Source organism: Erinaceus europaeus, chromosome 8 (genome assembly GCF_950295315.1).
Source record: "Erinaceus europaeus chromosome 8, mEriEur2.1, whole genome shotgun sequence".
NCBI classification, from domain to species: domain Eukaryota; kingdom Metazoa; phylum Chordata; class Mammalia; order Eulipotyphla; family Erinaceidae; genus Erinaceus; species Erinaceus europaeus.
In genome coordinates, this window is record NC_080169.1 from 51582119 (window position 1) to 51600664 (window position 18546).

The 18546-nt window shown below is 37.5% G+C and overlaps 1 protein-coding gene across 1 annotated transcript in view; it reads left to right on the top strand.

Annotated features, from left to right (window-relative positions):
- Window positions 1–17634, top strand: part of PON1 (paraoxonase 1) — a 53172-nt gene extending 35538 nt beyond the window's left edge. The window contains exons 5-9 of the mRNA XM_007522507.3: window positions 2343–2469; window positions 5662–5862; window positions 7362–7443; window positions 14565–14693; window positions 17218–17634. Of these exons, the coding sequence (XP_007522569.1) occupies window positions 2343–2469; window positions 5662–5862; window positions 7362–7443; window positions 14565–14693; window positions 17218–17376 (698 nt within the window). The 3' untranslated portion in view covers window positions 17377–17634. The remainder of the gene's footprint in view (window positions 1–2342; window positions 2470–5661; window positions 5863–7361; window positions 7444–14564; window positions 14694–17217) is intronic.
- The last annotated feature ends 912 nt before the right edge of the window (window positions 17635–18546 follow it).

The window sequence follows — 18546 nt, forward strand, 5'->3', positions numbered from 1 at the left end:
TAAGATATAAAGCAGGACAAAATCGTTAATGAACAGGAACCAAAAAGTAGGAATAGAGCAGATGAGTATAGGGATCTCAGGGTGGAAAGAAGGGAGGAAGTCTATTTTAAGTATATTCCTAGGGGCTTGTGATCTTCATAGTTTCTGTTTGAGTTTGGCAGCTAACATGGAGTTGTACAAAAATGTTGTCTAGAAAGATGGTGCCAAAATTTATAATAGAACTAGAAAGTTGCATTAGGGCTGAGAGTAGTTCCCAAACTTGAAGAAAATCTATGAATAAAATTAACTGTTCAGGGCCAGGGTGTAGCACAGAGGGTTAAGCACACATGGCCCAAAGCACAAGGACCATGTAAGGATCCTGGTTCGAGTCACTGGCTCCCTGCACAGGGTTTTGCTTTAAAAGTGGTCAAGCAGATATGCTGGTGTCTGTCTTTCTCTCCCCCGTCTGTTTTCCCCTCCTCTCTCGAATTCTTTCTGTCCTAGCCAACAATAACAACAACAATAACAACAGTAACAATAACAATGGCAATAAGGGCAACAAAAATGGGGGGGAAAAGTTTCCTGGAGCAGGCACCAAGCCCCCAGCGATAATCCTGGAGGCAAAAAACAAAGAAAAAATTAATTGTTTACCTCATCAGTATGACTCAGGACCCATATCCATTTAATTTACAACCTCTGAGTCCCTGTCACTCTGAGCATGGTTACAGCTGGGAAAATTCTAGGCTGCACTTATCTCAGGACCAATCTTCCTTGAGTGGCAGAATAGGCTGGCACAGCCACCCTTTGGAGAGCAAGGCAGTCCCTACCATTCCTACTTAATGGGGAGAACAAGTTCCTGGAGTGGCCCACAAGACGGTTTATGATAATGTTTCTGATGGAAGGGACCCAGTGATGGTGGAGAGAGGGATCTATTAGAGGTCTAGGGCCATAATATCTGTGTGGGACTCTAAGGACTCCCTGACTAGGAATCTAGATAATGGGGTGGTCTGGTATTTACCAAAAAGATCATCATTAAGTGAACCAGCTCTTGCCCCTATCCAGCTTTTGTAGCCCTTTCTTTATCTGAAGAGCTTAGAATTTCAATTGTTAAAGCATTGAATGTCATTTCTTGTATCCAAGCCATTATTAGGTTTATAAGGTCTGCTTTCTTTAGACCCTTCTACTAGAATTTTAGGGTTATTAGGTCTAAAACTAATTATGGAAGGTTATTTAGGACGTTTACTTTGAGGTATATAAACTGCACCTTGCTATATGTAATCATATAACTGTACACAGTACCCTAGGTTCTAGCCTGTACATAGAATCTGTAACTTTGTTAGACAATATGCCATCTGAAATGGAACTATGTAGTCCCATGTGTTAGGACACATCTCATCAGATTAGAAGAGTTGGAAGGTTGACATCTCTGGCTTGGTGTCTCTGGCCACAATCCACTGTAACAAGTCAGTAGGAGCATAACGTACATCTGGAATGTTCTTTCTACAGATATGCATGTAGAGTAGTCAATCTTTTATTTCATTTAGATCTTTACTTTAACATCGCCTCATCAAAGATAATTTTTCTTGTCTCCCAAAAAGAATTCATCTGATTACTCTGCTACCTCCCTTTATCTGGTTTTATGTTTCTTTTGTGGCCCTTAATGCCATCTATAATAACCTAGACACATGTTTGTTGAATGGGCTAATGAATATATTCCTAGCTGAATTTTATGATCAAATATCTTCAAGTTAGCCTGCTACAGTTTTTATTGTTTTCCTTAAAAGATCAATTAAGTTATGTCAAAGGTCCCAAAACATTTATTGCTTCTTAATAAATATAACTTAACTTGCCAACTTCATTCACATCTTTACTCACTTAGGTTGGTCTCTTTCATGTTCTGAAGTTGAGCTGACTCATGGAAACTGCTTCTCTTTGCTACTATTTCTCAGGTGTTCTTTTTAATTTAACTTATTAACTTACATTGTATAAATTATACTTCAGCACAACTTCATATATTAGTATTTCCCACTTTTTAAATTCTCTTTTTATCATGTCTGCATCTCCCTAAGACCATTTGTTAAAAAAAAAAAAAGCTTAAGAAGCTCTTTTAGTTTTAATATAAAGTGTTCTTCATTCTTACCTGAGGACTTTCTTCTTTCCATAGACTTCTGAGTTTTTAGAGACTCTTTATCCATTTTCTTTGGAACATCACAAATGCTTTTCTCTACAAAGAAATGAAAATATTCCATCTGCCTGACATTCTAAGTACTAGTTGAAGGTGGGATGAAATTGCTTTTTGGAGACAGGGTTGACAGCTGAGAACTCAGTTAATGTTTCAATTTTTGTTTTTAATCTCTTCACAGATAATACTGTGTACTTGCTGGTGGTGAACCATCCAAATTATAAAACCACGATTGAGGTGTTTAAATTTCAAGAAGACGATAAATCATTGCTGCATCTGAAAACCATCAGACACAAACTTCTGCCTAAGTGCTGAGATATACTATATTTCATTTCCTTTAACATTTCTTCCTTTTTACAATTTATGTGTTAAATTTATTTATTTTGGTTAGAGACAGGGAGAAATTGAGAGGCAAGGCAGAGACAGAGAGGGAAAATGAGAGAGAGAGAGGAAAGAGAGAGAGAAACCTGCAGCACTGCTTCACCACTTGTGAAGATATTCCCCTGGGGACTTGATGCTGGGTCCTTGTATATTGTAACTCGTGCACTCACCTGGTGCACACTACCACCCAAGCCTAACATTTTGACCTTTAATACCTTTGGCAAGGTGTATGACTGTTCAACTCTCCTAATGATTACACATTTCTACAAATGTTCCCCTACAGAATCTTGTAAATATTCAATCTACTGAAGACTTACTTTTCTTTCCTATTTTCTAAGTTGATTAGATACTGGTTCATGATTTGTGGTCTCAGACTCTCTGATCAACCTTTTATCAATAAACAAAACAAAACAAAACAAACCTTTCGCCAAATTAGACTAGGTATTTTATGCATGATGTCCACATCATGAGCTTCTTTATATTGAATTGTCAGAAAAGTCATGACTCACCTTTGCATAGGAAAACAGAAAAATACATCATGACATTTCCAATGGCCCACTGTTTTATTTTCACACATTAAAATAGTCTTAGATACCTCTACAAGTTAAAAATGCATAAGAATATATCTGAAACCATTGTATTTTATGTCATTAATATTACTAAGTCAATTATAATTAAAATGTGTTTTTACTAATAACAACACAGTAATCATTATTGGATAGTTACTAAATGCCAGACATAGTGCCTACGTTTTCATATTTTTTTTTCTGTTTTGGATAGGGACAGAGAAAATTCAGAGGCGAAGGTGGGGGTTAGTGTGAATTGGGGGGAGAGAAACACTTGCTTTACTACTTGCGATGTTTTCCTTCTTTGGGTGGGGACTAGAGGGCTTGAACCTGGGTCCTTATGCATGGTAATGTGGGTGCTCTACCAAGCGTGCCTGTTCCCTTCACATTTACTTTTATATTTCTTTCCCAGCCTTTCAAGGTACAGAGGGAAGTGAAACTCAGAGTTTAAAACTTATTCTGGCCCCACAGACTCTAGTCAGCTATGTCTGAATTCAAATGTAGCATATTAGACTTAAATCTATTTCCCTAGCATATTTTACCCTGCTTCTTTCTATAAAACAGAGATAAATAAAAGCCTACAAATTTTGGAAAGTTACTTTTAAAACGGGGAGAGAAAGACCCACTCATGAGTCTATGCCTAGAGCCTGTACAAATGTGTCCTAGCTTCCTAGACTTTCTTTCATGTAGTAATAGTTATTCCCGTTGTTTAGTGAATAGCCATCTTCCTGCAGAGCACACAACAACCTTTGTCTCATAGTAATTCCCATTGCAACCAAACACATTAAGATTCTGACCCATAGACATATGCTAATGAGCTGCATGACTTTGGGAAAATCATTTAACCTTTCTTTACAGATGAGAAAACTGAGGCTCTGCGTGCTTATCTAACTCGCCCAGGAGTGCAGAGCGGCATCAGAGCTGATGTGCACGCCATTCCACCCTCTGCAATAGAGCAAGATAATTCTCTTCCAGATAATGGCCCAGGGGAACTTCTGTCACCTCAATCAGCAAAGAATGACTCACTTATTTGTTCACTGTGCTACCTATTAAAGCAGAAAAATAGACTCATATATCTCAGGTTTTCAGTTACACAGAGTCAAAATCAGAAAGAAAAAGCTTCTTATTTCTGAGCATTATATTGCAGAGACACTATACTTGACTTAGAATCAGAAAACATCAGTGCTGGGATTGATTCTTTAAAGTCAAAACATAAACTAATCGCTCTCATCTCCCTTTCACAGTTAAGAAAACTGAGGTTCTAATATATAAAAGGATTGGTTTTCCCTAAATCATAGCACTAATAGTAGCACAATTTTAATTAAAATACAAGTTTCAAGGTATAATTAATGTTTTCTTTTAACTGATTAATGATGCCCTGGACAGTCCTGTGAAAGTAAAACTTTATATGAGCATAAATAAAAATTTTCCTTGATGATTATTCTGGTCTAATATAATGTCTACTGAATCGAATACTCCTACACACACACACACACACACACAGAGAGAGAGAGAGAGAGAGAGAGAGATCATAACATTAAAGATATGATTAAGAGTTAATGTATATTGTTATAATAACCTCTTAAGTTTTATTAGCTTAATTGTGAGCTTTGACAATTATATAGGTGACACACCTGGTTAAGCGTGCTTATCACCATGCTCAAGGACCCTGGTTCAAGCCCCTGTTAAGCCACCTGCAGGGGGAATGCTTCATGAGCTGTGAAGCAGATCTGCAGGCTCCATCCCACATCTTTAAAAAAATATTTGTAATTAATAGTTTGTTACGAGATTATAAGATTTGCCATGTATAGTTCCACACCACATCCACCACCAGTATTCTGTATCCTCACCCTCCCACCTCCCAAAGATATCCACCGTAGTTCTCACAGGTCTTACAATTTGCTTGCTTCTGCTTTTTTTTTTTTTTCTTGGCAAGCTCATGTGAATCAGATCTATAGATTCCATGAATGAGTGAAACCATCTGAAAGTTGTCTTTGATCTCTTTACTTATTTTGCTGAGTATAATCATCTCCGGCTCCATCCATTTTTGTCTCAAAGGACACAATATCTTTTTGGCAGCAGAGTAGTATTCCATGAGATATATCCCATAGCTTCTTTAGTCAGTCATCCCTTGACGGGCATTTAGGCTGATTTCACTCTTTCAAACTATTGTGAATAGTGCAGCTATGAGCAAAGGGTAGCATATAACACTTCAAATTAGTCCTTCAAATGTGCTTTAGATAAATCCTAAGAGTGGTATCTCTGGATTGTAAGGTAATTTGCATTTTCATTTGTTTAAGGGTTGTCCTTACAGTCTTCCAAAGAGACTCTACCAGTTTGCATTCCCATCAGCATTGTAACAGAGTCCCTTTTTCTCCACAACCTCTCTAACACCTGTCATTTTCTGGTTTGTTGATGTAAGCCAATATCTCAGTCTTGATCTATCCCACATCTTGATTTTAGAACTAGACGCTAATGAATATCAGCACATAACCTTATAATGTACAATAAGTTCACCTGTATTCACTATATGTATGCTTGTTTAAATTGCAGTGTCAATGATATTGTTGCTGTGGGACCTGAACATTTCTATGCCACAAATGATCATTACTTCGTTAACAACTACTTAAGATCCTGGGAGTTATATTTGGGCATAGCATGGTCACATGTTGTTTACTACAGTCCAGATAAAGTTCAAGTGGTGGCAGAAGGATTTGACTTTGCTAATGGAATCAACATTTCACCTGATGGCAGGTAATTCTCATTCAATAGCTTTAGAGTATTTTCTTTTGAAAACAATGAATGACTTCCTAATATATTATCCTTGTAAGCAGAAATTAGGGAAAATATAAACTACCTTAATTTGTAAAACGTGTAAAATTTATCAGAGTAAAATTGTTGTTTCAAAAGGTGTATACTCTTAAACTTCTTGTGGTGGGGTAAAAAGGTACATTTCAAGTAGAAAAACCATGATAAAATTTTAATATTACTTGAATATCTTCACTTTGAGAGCAGATGTGTATAAGATTAACATTGGATGGATCCATACATCAGTAGTGCTGGTTTGCCACAAAATTAAGTGCATGCACCAAGATATAAATCAAGGTGTTGTCTTTTGCATGGAGGAATGTGCTATTATTAAAACAAACAAAGCTAGCCTATCTAAGCAATGTGTTTTATTTTTTTAAATTGCCACCAGGGTTATTGCTATACAAACCTATCACTGCTGATGGCCATTTTTCTTTTTACTTTATTTTTGAGAAAGACAGAGAGAAACTGAGAGGGAAGGGGAAGCCAGAGGGGGAGAGACAAAGAGAGACACCTGCAGCACTACTTCACAGCTCATAAAGCTTCTTCACTACAGGTGTGAACTTAGGGGTTGAACCAACTAGGTCTTTGTGCCAATGCCCAGTCCCAGAAATATGCATTATGATATGTTGGTTCATCTGGTGTTGGCACTAAAACAGACAGTTGACAGATCAATACTGTTCTGGGGATTACATTTTGGGTAGCACTGGTCTGTATATGAAACTACATAGTAGTACACTTAGATAATTCCTTATGTTGTGTCAACAAGGAATTCAAAAGGTCAATAACATATTCAAGAAACAACAGGGAGAGCTTTCAATTAAATATGGCATCGTCCAGTCTTCCAAAATAGCAGGTAATCAAGCAGAGGTTTCTCTTCTAGAATGCACAGTGTTTAGGACCACAGATCAATATGGTGGTTGCAATAGACTCTGTACAAAATTCTAAATCCAGAAGGTTAGAATAGACTCAAGATTTGGTGGGGATGGGAGAGAAAGACTTCTTAGATCCATGTCAAGCATTTTGTCTTTTATTATACTTTTTCTGGCCTAAAGCAAGGGATCAGTTGCCAAAGGGCTTTTCTAGTGCTTACCTAGATTCTTAGCCCTCTGAAATGTTGAGCCTAGAGTTTGGCACTTTGTCATCAAACTAAGAGAGCATTACAATGCATTTCACTCTCAGACAGTAAAAATTGTTGGTAGGGTTAAGTTCCTTCCTACTGATAAAAGTTTTTTACTATGTTCCAGCCTTAAGAAGTAGCTGTTCAGCATTTTGAACTCTGTAAGCTGATTGTACTTCCCCAAAATTTGCTTAGCTTTAGGAAGGGTTTACAGTTTCCAGTCTCTAGGCAAAGTTCTTCCTCAGGAAGAGTTATTACAACTTCACCTTAATCTTTTGAATTGTGCTGCTTCAAGTGCTTTGATGTAGCTCTTTCTTCTTTGAAGGTATGTCTATATAGCTGAATTACTGGCTCATAAGATTCACGTGTATGAAAAACATGCTAATTGGACTTTAACGCCATTGAAGGTAAGATGTATTAACACTATAAGTTTGCAGAGTGATAATTAGATTTTAATTGATTTGTGAAATTAGAAGTGAGGAAAAAAGGTTTGTCTAATTGGAGTGGGTGAGAACCAATTTTTCATTCCTTTATTAAGAGTCATCAGCACTTTATGTGCTGTTCACTTTCACTCAGCTGCAAGGTGGGAGATGGTAATTCACACAACTTAATCTATGAAACTTTGACTCTTTCTGCTCAAGTGAATTTTAAGCTTAGGATTTTAGTTCCTCAATTTCTCTTCTTCTTCCACATTTGTCTTTTTACTTCATCCTATCACTCTATTTTTTTTTAATTTTTATTTATAAAATGGAGATATTGACAAGACAATAGGAAAAGAGGGGTATAATTCACATAATTCCCACCACCGGAACTCTGTATCCCATCCCCTCCCTTGATAGCTTTCCTATTCTTTATCCCTCTGGGAATATGGACCCAGGATCATTATGAGGTGTAGAAGGTGGAAGGTCTGGCTTTTGTAATTACATCTCCCCACAGATTGATGGGACAGCCAAAAAAAATAAATAAATAACACTATCCTGCATTTAACATAACAGCACTTTCTACAGTTACTCAAGATGCCTGGCATAAATACTTACCTTGACCTTTGAGTACACAGCAGCCCATACCTTTGTTTTCAATCATTGTTGCCCTGCTGAGCTTCTCCTGCTTAGATTTTGCTGGGTTTAAATAGGAATGGCCCTGCCTCAAGGAGAGGCACTTCCTCTTGCTCAGAGGAATTACAGTTGCTGCATTTGCCCAGTGAAGTCAAGTTGGCATCATGATAGCATCTGTAACCTGGTGGCTGAATTATCTAAATAATTATCTAATAATTATCTAAATAATTAAGATATAAAGCAGAACAAATTGCTGACTAATCATGAACTAAAGATAAGAATATAGCAAATGAAGATTTGGTGTCTCTGTTTTGGAAAAAGCTGGTAGGTCTATTTTAAGTATATTCCAAAGGACCCATGACCCTACTAGTTTTTGCCTGACTTTGACATCTAACATGCAGGTGACCTAAGTTATTTTCTTGGGAGATGGTGTCATAGTTGGAAAAAGGGTTAGAAATCTGAATCAGGGAAGAGAGTTACTCCCAAGTATAGGATAAGTTTATAAATATTGTTAACTATAAACCCCATCGATTTTGTCTGTGGCCCATGTTCGGTGCAGGAGCCTATGTAACCTCTGCATCCCTGTAGGTCTGAGCTTACATTCTGTGGTCACAGCTAGGAACATTCCAGGCTGCACTAATTTCAGGACCCATCATCCTCTGATGATAGGTAGAGTATGTTGTCCAACCTCCCTTCAGAGAACAGAACATTCACTACCTTTGTTGATCCACACTGAGGACAAGGTCCTATAGGGACTCACAGAGGGGTCCATTATGTTGTTCCTGATGGAGATGACCAGTGACAGTGCTGAGATGGATCTGTTAGAGGTCTAGGCCCATGATATCTTTGTGGGAATCCCAAGATTCCCTGACTAGGGGCCCAAGTGATGGGGTGGCCTGGTAGTGACTCAAGAGTCATCATTAAAGTAAGCTAGTCTCTTTCCCTTATTCAGCTTTTGTAGTCATTATCTTGTCTGACAAGGTTAACTTTGGAGAGATTGAAGGAAGTGCAATAGGAGGTAAGTGAGGAGGGTATCTAGGTCTAAGTAGAAACTATTTCATTAGGTACTCTATGGTGGCTTTTTAGGTCTTTCTGTTTGCTTGCTACATTTATGGACTCACTGCAAACTATTGTGCACTTTGGCTTCAAGATATATGTTTTCCCCTAACTTATGGATACATGTACATATGCCCTATTTCATGGGCCCTGGTCTACAACTAGGTTTTGAGGTTTGTTAAAAGTGTACCACCCGAAATGGAATTAAGGAATTCTCTGAGCTAGGAAAGGTCTCACCAGAGTAATGAAGCTGAAAAGCTGACATTCATGCCTGACATCTCCGGACGCAGTCTGAAATGAAACATATAGAGGTGGTATTGGTTGCATGACTGGGTTGGAATCTTGAGGTGCAGTATTAGTTGGTATGCACTGTGAGAAGCATGCAGGAAAGTGAGCCCCACTCTCGTGGTTCCAGGACTAGGAGAAATATGGACTTTATAGAGAAAAAGGAGAAGGTTCCTGCTATCTTAGGGCTTAAGAAGGCAGTAGATATTTATAGCTATAATCAAATCATTTGGCAATTGGGTTAATTTTGAAAATCCCATTATGGCATACAAGACCTCACCATAATTTATATCCTTTTATGATATTTACATATATTTGTATCTTATAAAGCAACCACCAGTTGCTTCTGTTCTCCCTGACCTAAGCTTTTAGGAGATTTAATATTTTAAAGAACAAGTCATTATTAGAGATGGAAAAATGGATTGAATGTCTCAAACTTTTTTTGATGCATAGACCATAGCTCTGAGTATATGTTCCTTCAATCTAAGCACTTAAGACTTCAAATTGGCAGCCAGATTGAATTTTAACAGTGGGCTCAAATTGTTAATACATTTCTCTTCCTTTATGTCTTCATATTGATGGGACAGCCAAAAAATAAATAACACTAGCCTGCATTTAATATAACAGCACTTTCTACAGTTACTCAAGATGCCTGGTATAAATACGTACCTCGACCTTTGAGTACACAGCAGCCCATACCTTTGTTTTCAATCATTGTTGCCCTGCTGAGCTTCTCCTGCTTAGATTTTGCTGGGTTTAAATAGGAATGGCCCTACCTCAAGGAGAGACACTTCCTCTTGCTCAGATGCTCTTCCTCTAGATCTTCATAGTTTTCTCCTTTATATCATTCTAGACTTTATTCAAATGTTGCCTTAGAAAGATCTTTCCTGAATTTGCAACTAAGCTTTGCCCTTTCACCCCATCCCACCCTCCGCACATATTTTCTATCCCTTTTACTTCTCTGCAACATTTATTACTAGCATACTGTATATGCTGTTTATTCTCTCTATTATTTATATTTCCCACTAGGTTGTAAATGAGATAAGGATGGATTCCTTTACAAATTTAGCCTGGAAGTTTCCAACATCTAGACTCTCAATAAATACTTGTTAAATTTATTGTTGGGGTTGGCTATGTTTCAGAGGTTCATCTTCTTCCCACCAAAACTGACTCAGTCTGACGGCCTGAGTCAAAAGAGCTAAAAACACAAAGGAGAGGAAAGTAAAAATAAGAGCAAAGTAGAAATTAAGAAAGTAACCCCATGCCCCTGAAAAATAATAAAATGAGGTTTTTCTCTCATCATAACCTCTCACAGAATGAAACTATGTCACTAGTCACTGAGCCTGTCAGCACATCCTAGGTAATATCATAAGGGACTTCACTCTGAGAAAATTACCTTGAAGCAGCATCAAATGTAACATCATGCTTGACATTAAAAATCATTGACAGAGCTAGTTTAGTGTTAGCTGAAGTAAAACAGAATCTAAAAAAAAAAAAAGAATTTCACACACTGATACCGGCTGAGGCAATAAAAGCAAACTGTGGTTATAACAATAGGTATTTCTGTAAATTAAAATATAAACAATCCTATAATAGAATGCCACCCAGTATACAACACAGAATAATAAAGGTGTACCTGTGTCTTGACAAAATTGGAAGTAAAGTTTATCTTAGATTTGCTCTCACTTTTGGGAACAGAACATAACATCTCAACATAATAACTTTGCTTCTTAAACTGAGGCCACTCACTCAGCCAAAATCTTATTCATATTTTGGATGACTGTATTAATTAATTACTAGGTAATTAATATCTATAGTGACAAGAAATCTGATAAACTATCTGGGATTCATCTAAGTGTGATGAGGGGACCAGGTCATGACACACCAAGTTACCATCCTCAGGGACACAGGAACCTGGGTTCCAGTGCTCAGTCTCCCTTTGCAAGGGGGAAAGTTTCACAACTGGTAGAGCAATGACAATATTGAAAAATATCTTTCCTTCTCTCTGTCCCTCTCTTCTTTCTCTTTCACACAATATCTCTCTCTCTCTCTCCTCTCCTCTCCTCTCCTCTCCTCTCCTCTCCTCTCCTCTCCTCTCCGCTCCTCTCCTCTTCTCTTCTCTTCTCTCTCTCTCCTAGCAAAAAGAGAAAGAAAAAGGAAAAAAATATGTCCACTGGTAACAGCATAGTCAGAAAACAAACCTCACCGATAACTCTAAAGCAAGACAAAAAATAAAGGCTTTGTGATGAAGTATAGATATTGATGTCCTGTCAAACTATGACATACCCATACAATGGAATAATATTCACCCTCAAGAAGGAATCGCCTCAAGACTGAATCAAGTACGGCCAGTTAGTGGTAGAGATAGTAAAGTGCACAAGTTATCATGAGCAAGTACCCACATTCCAGCCGCCCCTCCCAACCTGCAAGAGGAAGCTTCACAAGTGGTAGAGACAGCTGCAAGAGTCTCTCTTTCTCCTTCTCTGTCCCACAGTCTCACTCTATGTCTCTCTATCTCTTAAAATTTAAAAATAAGAAGAATGAAGTACTAGTGCATGCTGCTGCATGAAAGAATCTTGAAGAGATTATGGCAGATGAAATAAAGTAGTTATATGAGGAAATTTTTATCTGATTCTATGTAGATGGGTACCTGGAATAAATTCATCAAGGTTCAAAGTGAAATAGAGGTTACTAGGGATCAAGGAAGGAAGAATGGGGAGGGGATGGGTGTTGGGAATAGAGTTTCTGTTTTGGCTGAAAGTTTCTTGAACTGATGGTGATAATTGCTAAATTAATTGATTCCACTAAGTTGTACAGCTAAAGCAATAATGTCTATGATGTTCATATAAAAATAAAAAAGACCCCAAGACAGACATAATGGGCTAGTCCTTATAATAAATTTCAACTTTGTAAAACTGGAACATTTGTTAGTATATGCTTGTTTTTTTTTTTTTTATTTCCAAAGAGAATGCTTTATTATATTTTCTTGAACTGGGAATGTAAACTTTTCATTGGGCTTTGTGGAAACTTGTGATATGGCATGTATTGATGTGATGAGTTAGCATTACTGGAGCTATGGATTTGCAATGCAAGAGTTAATTCTTGGGTCAAAACAAGATTCCCTCTATACTGTCAGCTCTTCCTTGACAGAAGCCATATCCCTCCAACATTCTCCAGATGCCCAGTTCCTTGCAGAGCCCAGGATAGGTGCTCACAACTACATGTACAATAAATTGTATTCCAGTTTTTTGTCCCTGTCTCCTACTCTCACCTAAACTCTTATCTCTGCGGGCTTTCATTTGCCATAAAGTCCACTAGTGGGCAGTTACTCCACCCAAGGATAATTAACCATTCCAAGGATGATGGAAGAAACTATTTAAATAAATCAAGCAGCCAGGTGGTGGCACACCTGGTTAAGTGCACATATTACAGTGCACAAGGATCTGGGTTCAAGCCCCTTAGTCCCTACCTACAGGGGAAAGCTTTGTGAGTGCTGAAGTAGAGCTACAGGTATCTTTCCATTTCTCTCCCTCTCTATCTCCCCCTCTCCTTTCAATTTCTCTCTGTCTCTAAGAAATAAAAAATATTAAAGAAAGAAAGGAAGGAAGAGAGAACGAAAGAAAGGAAGGAAGGAAGGAAGGAAGGAAGAAAGAAAGAAAGAAAGAAAGAAAGAAAGAAAGAAAGAAAGAAAGAAAGAAAGAAAAAGATGTCAGGGTAGAATGTCTGCCATTGTGAGATGTGGGGGAATGGAGGATGAAGGTGTTCTAAGACTGACTTTGACCAGAGGATATTTTCTTCATTCACCACCTCTGGCCAATCTTGTCTATGTCTGGTTTTAAAATGAGAGATGAAATGGCATGACATTGCAAAGGAAGTCCTGACACAATTCTTGAATTTCTGGTTTCTTTGTGGGCACATGGGGATAGATCTCATTTGAGTAGGAAGTACAGTCTGACTTGTCTCATTGAAGCAGCTTGTCCACGATCTGACCTCTGCAATGAGTCACCAGCAGTTATTACAGGGTCCCTGAGCACTGAGGTTTGGGTATGTTCATCTCTGTTTGAAGTACACTACAGATATTGTTTCTCCAACTGAGCTTGAGGTAAACAAATAGATGTGATTTTCCCCCGGTAGAAGGCAGCCAAGATGAATGGCTGAATTAAGAATCATTGGTATTATTTATGATCCTGGTACAAAGTCTGGACAGCAATCTGTGCGGTCATCACATGCTTGGAACTTATATTTAGAAAATAAACAGCTGAAGAACAGGGAGTTGAATAACATCAGGAAAGCAAAGAATAAACTTTTCTTCAACTCCAAGGTGAAAATTAGACCCTGGGTGAGCATTTCTTCTTGCTGAACAACCGCTGATGGGCCATTAAAAAAACCAAGGGAATGTATAAAGGTGACCCCAGGCTTTTGCACCATTGAGAATGCAAATTGAGATAGCATAATGGCTATGCAAAACAGTTTAAATGACTGGGGCTCTGAGGTCCCTGGCTCAATCCTGCTGCCACCAGAATGCAGAAGAGAAAAGATGCAGAGAGATAAGGAGAGAGAGAGAGAAGGAGAGGGAGAGGGAGAGGGAGAGAGAGAGAGAGAGAGGGAGAGGGAAAGGGAGAGAGAGCACTAGAGAGAGTACTAGAGAGAGCATGAGAGAGAGAGAGAAAGAAAGGTGCAAATAAAAAGCACTTTAATCATGTTCTCATCAAAAATGAATCTATATTTTCTGGTTATTTTATGCATGTTTAAAATTAACGCTTGCACATTCCACTTTAGGAGGAACTAATTTTCACTTCTTTAAAAACTTTTTCTCCCTTCAGCTGTAGGTTCATGCTCAGGTGTTAGTCCAAATGACTTCATCTAACTTTTAGTCCAACTTTTAGGAATTTTTTTTTTCATTTCTCTACTTTCACCCTTACTCCTCTGTTCTGGAAATTGATAAAATGCCACATAGTATAAATGAAGTGTTAGAGGAATTTCCTCAGTGTTAGGTCACAGAAGAAATGTGACCCTGGACCCAGTAGTGTGATGACCAAGGATGTGCTTTTTTTTTTTTTTAAATCTATCTGTTCCATCACATCTCTTTATTTTTTAATTCTGGCTTTTGTTTTTGTGTTCTAATTTGAAAGTCACTGGAATTTGACACACTCGTGGACAATATATCTGTGGACCCTGTGACAGGGGACCTTTGGGTTGGTTGCCATCCCAATGGCATGAAAATCTTCTTCTATGATGAAGAAAATCCTCCTGCATCAGAGGTAAGTTTGAAGGAAAAAAAAATCAGATCAGTGATCATATTTCTAGAAGGTTTTCATTTGAAAACTACATGTGTGAATAAAATGAGGGTTATGGATAGATCAGCCTGGAAGACATTACAGTCAGAGTCTTGGAAGATGAAAGATGAGACATATTAGCTGGGTGATCTGATGAGGCACTGTATACAAAAGTGTGATCAGAACACAACAGAGCATAATGCAGTACCCCAAGAATTTAGGGGAGGGAGTAGGAAACAGCAACTAGAAGGCAAAACAAGAGAGTTTTGTGTAGAAATCTTCTGCTGAGAGGCATCTACCCTCTGGTTGAACAGTGATGTCAAATTACTAAGAAATCCACTAGGAGGGTAACCAGAGAATAAATATCCTCCCTGTCTACCATACCAGTCCCATTACTGCTGTTCCTTGGTGAATCCTGAGTGCTGGAGGACAAGAGAATCTTCAGAGTAGTTCTTTGTACAGATTCAAGCAGAGTGCCTAATGGACATGGAGGACTAGGTTAAGATATCCAACATTGAAGTAATGTCCATATCATTATTTCAATAGTGAGTTTTCCCCAGTGTGGAAATTTACAACATTAAAAAAATTAAATGCAGCATTTTGCTATGGTCTAATTATGTACTAACTCTCTTCCTATCCAACTACCTCTTCCCATCTTCTAGTATCTATGTAGGTCAATGAAATGGATCAGTTCTAAATCACAGCTGGTCAGTCTGTCTAAACCTTTTCTGAAGAATTTGATAGGATTATTTTGGCTTTAAAGACCTTTTCTCCATCTTAGTTATCATACTTAAAAATGATATTCCTGTCTAGCTTTTATTCAGCAGACTGTTATGGCAGAGGAAAGAAAAATTTGAAACTCAGTATATCAAAGGCATCAGAACACTTGCCAGGATTTGTCCAATATTTATAAAGTTTAAGATTTCACTATGTGCTAATTGCACTTGTTATTTGCTTCAAGTACATGAAATCATTTTTGGCATATTTGTTTACTTCTTTGCCCTTTTTTCCTGCAACTCTAGGAATCTCACAAATGGGCAATTCCACCAGTCCTGGCCAAATTTTCCATTCTCTTTTATTTCAGAGACAGAGAGAGAGGGAGAGGGAGAAGGAGAGAGAGACAACACTGTTCTATGATCCATTGGAGCCTTCCCTGGTGTTAGGTTACTCCTAAATGGTTCCTAGGTTGGAACATAGGGCATCAGGAAGTGTAGGTGTGCACTAAGAGAACAATCTCCTGGCTCTTACTGTGTACTTTAAAAGTTAGTTTTAATAGTCTGTTTTGCTCTCCCAATAACATATATGACTATTCTTGAAAAAAATTATATTTCCAATTGCATCATAGAGCTTTATACCTTCTATCTCTAAATTACAGGACAATTATGAGCATGGTTAATGTCAATTCTTTGTGGCTTTTGCTAGTTCTTAGTTATTTGGATTACCATGTAGTATATTTTATAGAATTGAAAAAATTTATCCTGTGGTGTGTTCACTCAGAAGGGAGCACTAGAGTGTTAGATTCTATTTTGTTCTTGTCTTGCTTGTTAACTCGTTTGATAAGTTTGGATCATTTGCTATAGCATGGACTTTGCTATTCTGAGAAACTACTTCCTTTTTAATCATGCATCTGGCAAATAATAGTAAAAAATAATAATAATCCATATCTAATGTACTGCCCCATAGTAGACTGGTTTAGTTTTATGGAAAGAGAGAGAGAGAGAGAGAGAGAGAAAGAAAGAAAGAAAAGAGGCATACTTAAGTAAAGGTTCACCATTAGCTACTTCCCAGTATCTATTGTATGTTAATATAACAATGCAGTGAATTAAACAGAAAAGAAGGTTGAAAGAGAGTCTAGAGTAAAGTAAAATAATCTTGGGCATTTTAAAGTTGGGACTTTAAGTTCAGAGGAATGGATGAATATGGAGGTGCTCTTTTTGGTGGGAGAAGTAAAATTTTTCTTTCTGCACATAGACTTATATTCTCCCTTTATTATGACCCTTTCATCAAAATATGTAGTTTTTGTCTACAAAGAAACAGGTTATCTTTTATGGAGAGCAAATTTGGAACAAAAATGTTACTTACCCAATGGTTTGCTTCTTAAGGAGATATGACCTTATATTTAAAGTTGTATTATATATATATGTATATAGTGTGTTAAGTACAGATTATTGTTTTGAATTGCAAGATAATCAGAGAAGACAGTCTGTATAAAACTTTGTGTCCTCCAAGGGTGGAATTCCTGATTGAATTAAAATAAGAACATAACATGCAGCTTCCCTAGAAAATAATGATTTGGAATCAAGTCTCTTTCTAGCATCGATTCCTGGCTACAGGCTTCAGATTGTTTATAGAAATCAGCTAGTCTGAAGCAAATTCATTGAACTTGAAATTTCCTACTTCCCACAGTTATTTTTTATTCCCAGAAAAAAAAAATCACAGCTCAGAAGATAACTAACACTCACAGTGATCAGATCCAGTCTGATATATATTAACGTTATGTCTTTGCTAGGTGCTCCAAATCCAGGACATTTTGACAGAAAATCCAAAAATCAAGGTGGTTTATGCAGATAATGGTACAACACTGCAAGGAAGTACGGTTGCCTCAGTGTACAAAGGAAAACTGCTGATTGGTACTGTGTTCCACAAAGCATTGTACTGCAAGTTGTAACTAACCCAATGTGTGCCTGTGCTATGGGAACTGGGAGTCCGTCATTTCAACCACTTGCCACATCTAAGGGCCCAAGGCAATCTCAACAATGAAAATTGACAAGAAATTTTGATATCCTGGAGATAAAATTGCTACTTAGCTGGAAACAGAGCTTCTTCTTCTTTTTCTCCTCATCCTCCTCCTTCTTCTTTGAAGTATCAAGTCAGATTTAGAAATCTTAAAAACTTCATCTACAAATAAAAATCCATTTCAGTTTAATAGCTGGGATTATCATGTCAGTTTTCAAGTCTTAATATTTTAATTATATGTAGTCCTGCAAGTGCTTTCCTGAAAACACATGTTCCCTAAAAACACATGAAATCATAGCTGCCTCATTGTGTCTTGTTCCAAAAAGAGATCGGTGTGATTTCCCAGGTCCTTAGAGTTCCAGTACTCACAAATTTCAGGTTCAAGTGCCACAAAACTAGATGTGCACTGAAAAGTTATTCTCAACTCCAGGCACCTAGATGAAGACATAATCAGATTTACTGCAACCTCCACCTCCTTGTTTCATATAGAGATCTTTTCAGGAAGTATAATTACTCAAACTCCCTTTAGTCTTTGTTATGCAGTTTTTTTTTTCCCTTTTAGTGGCATCTAGGGAAACCTTAAAATTGTTGGGAGTCTTATTACACTCAAAATTTGTCGATTTTGTTATCTTAGCACCAATTGTACATTTCATTTTTCTTCTGTGAAAGAAGAAATTTTATTCACATCAATAAGTAATATGGACACAGCATAAGGACCATAACTGAGGTCCAAAAGATAACTTATCTGTTTGGGCATATGTCTTACCATGCTTTTGAGTGGGGTTCTAGTAGTCACAGCACTACATGGGAGTGCTGTAGCACCCTGGGAAGTTATGTGCTATGGTATCTCTCTCTGTCTTGCTATCTCTCTTTCCATATATGAAATAATGAGGACTAAAAGTTGAGTCAATGGGATACTATGCAGCTACTAAAAATGATGATTTTTATCTCCTTTACCTCATCTCAGATGGAACTTGAACAAATCATGTTAAGTGTGGTAAGCCCAAAAAGAAGTATAGATAGATACTAGATGTTTTCACTCGTAGGTGGAACTTAAGAAATAAGGACAGAAAGGAAAACAGAAAGTAAACTGGGTATGGTG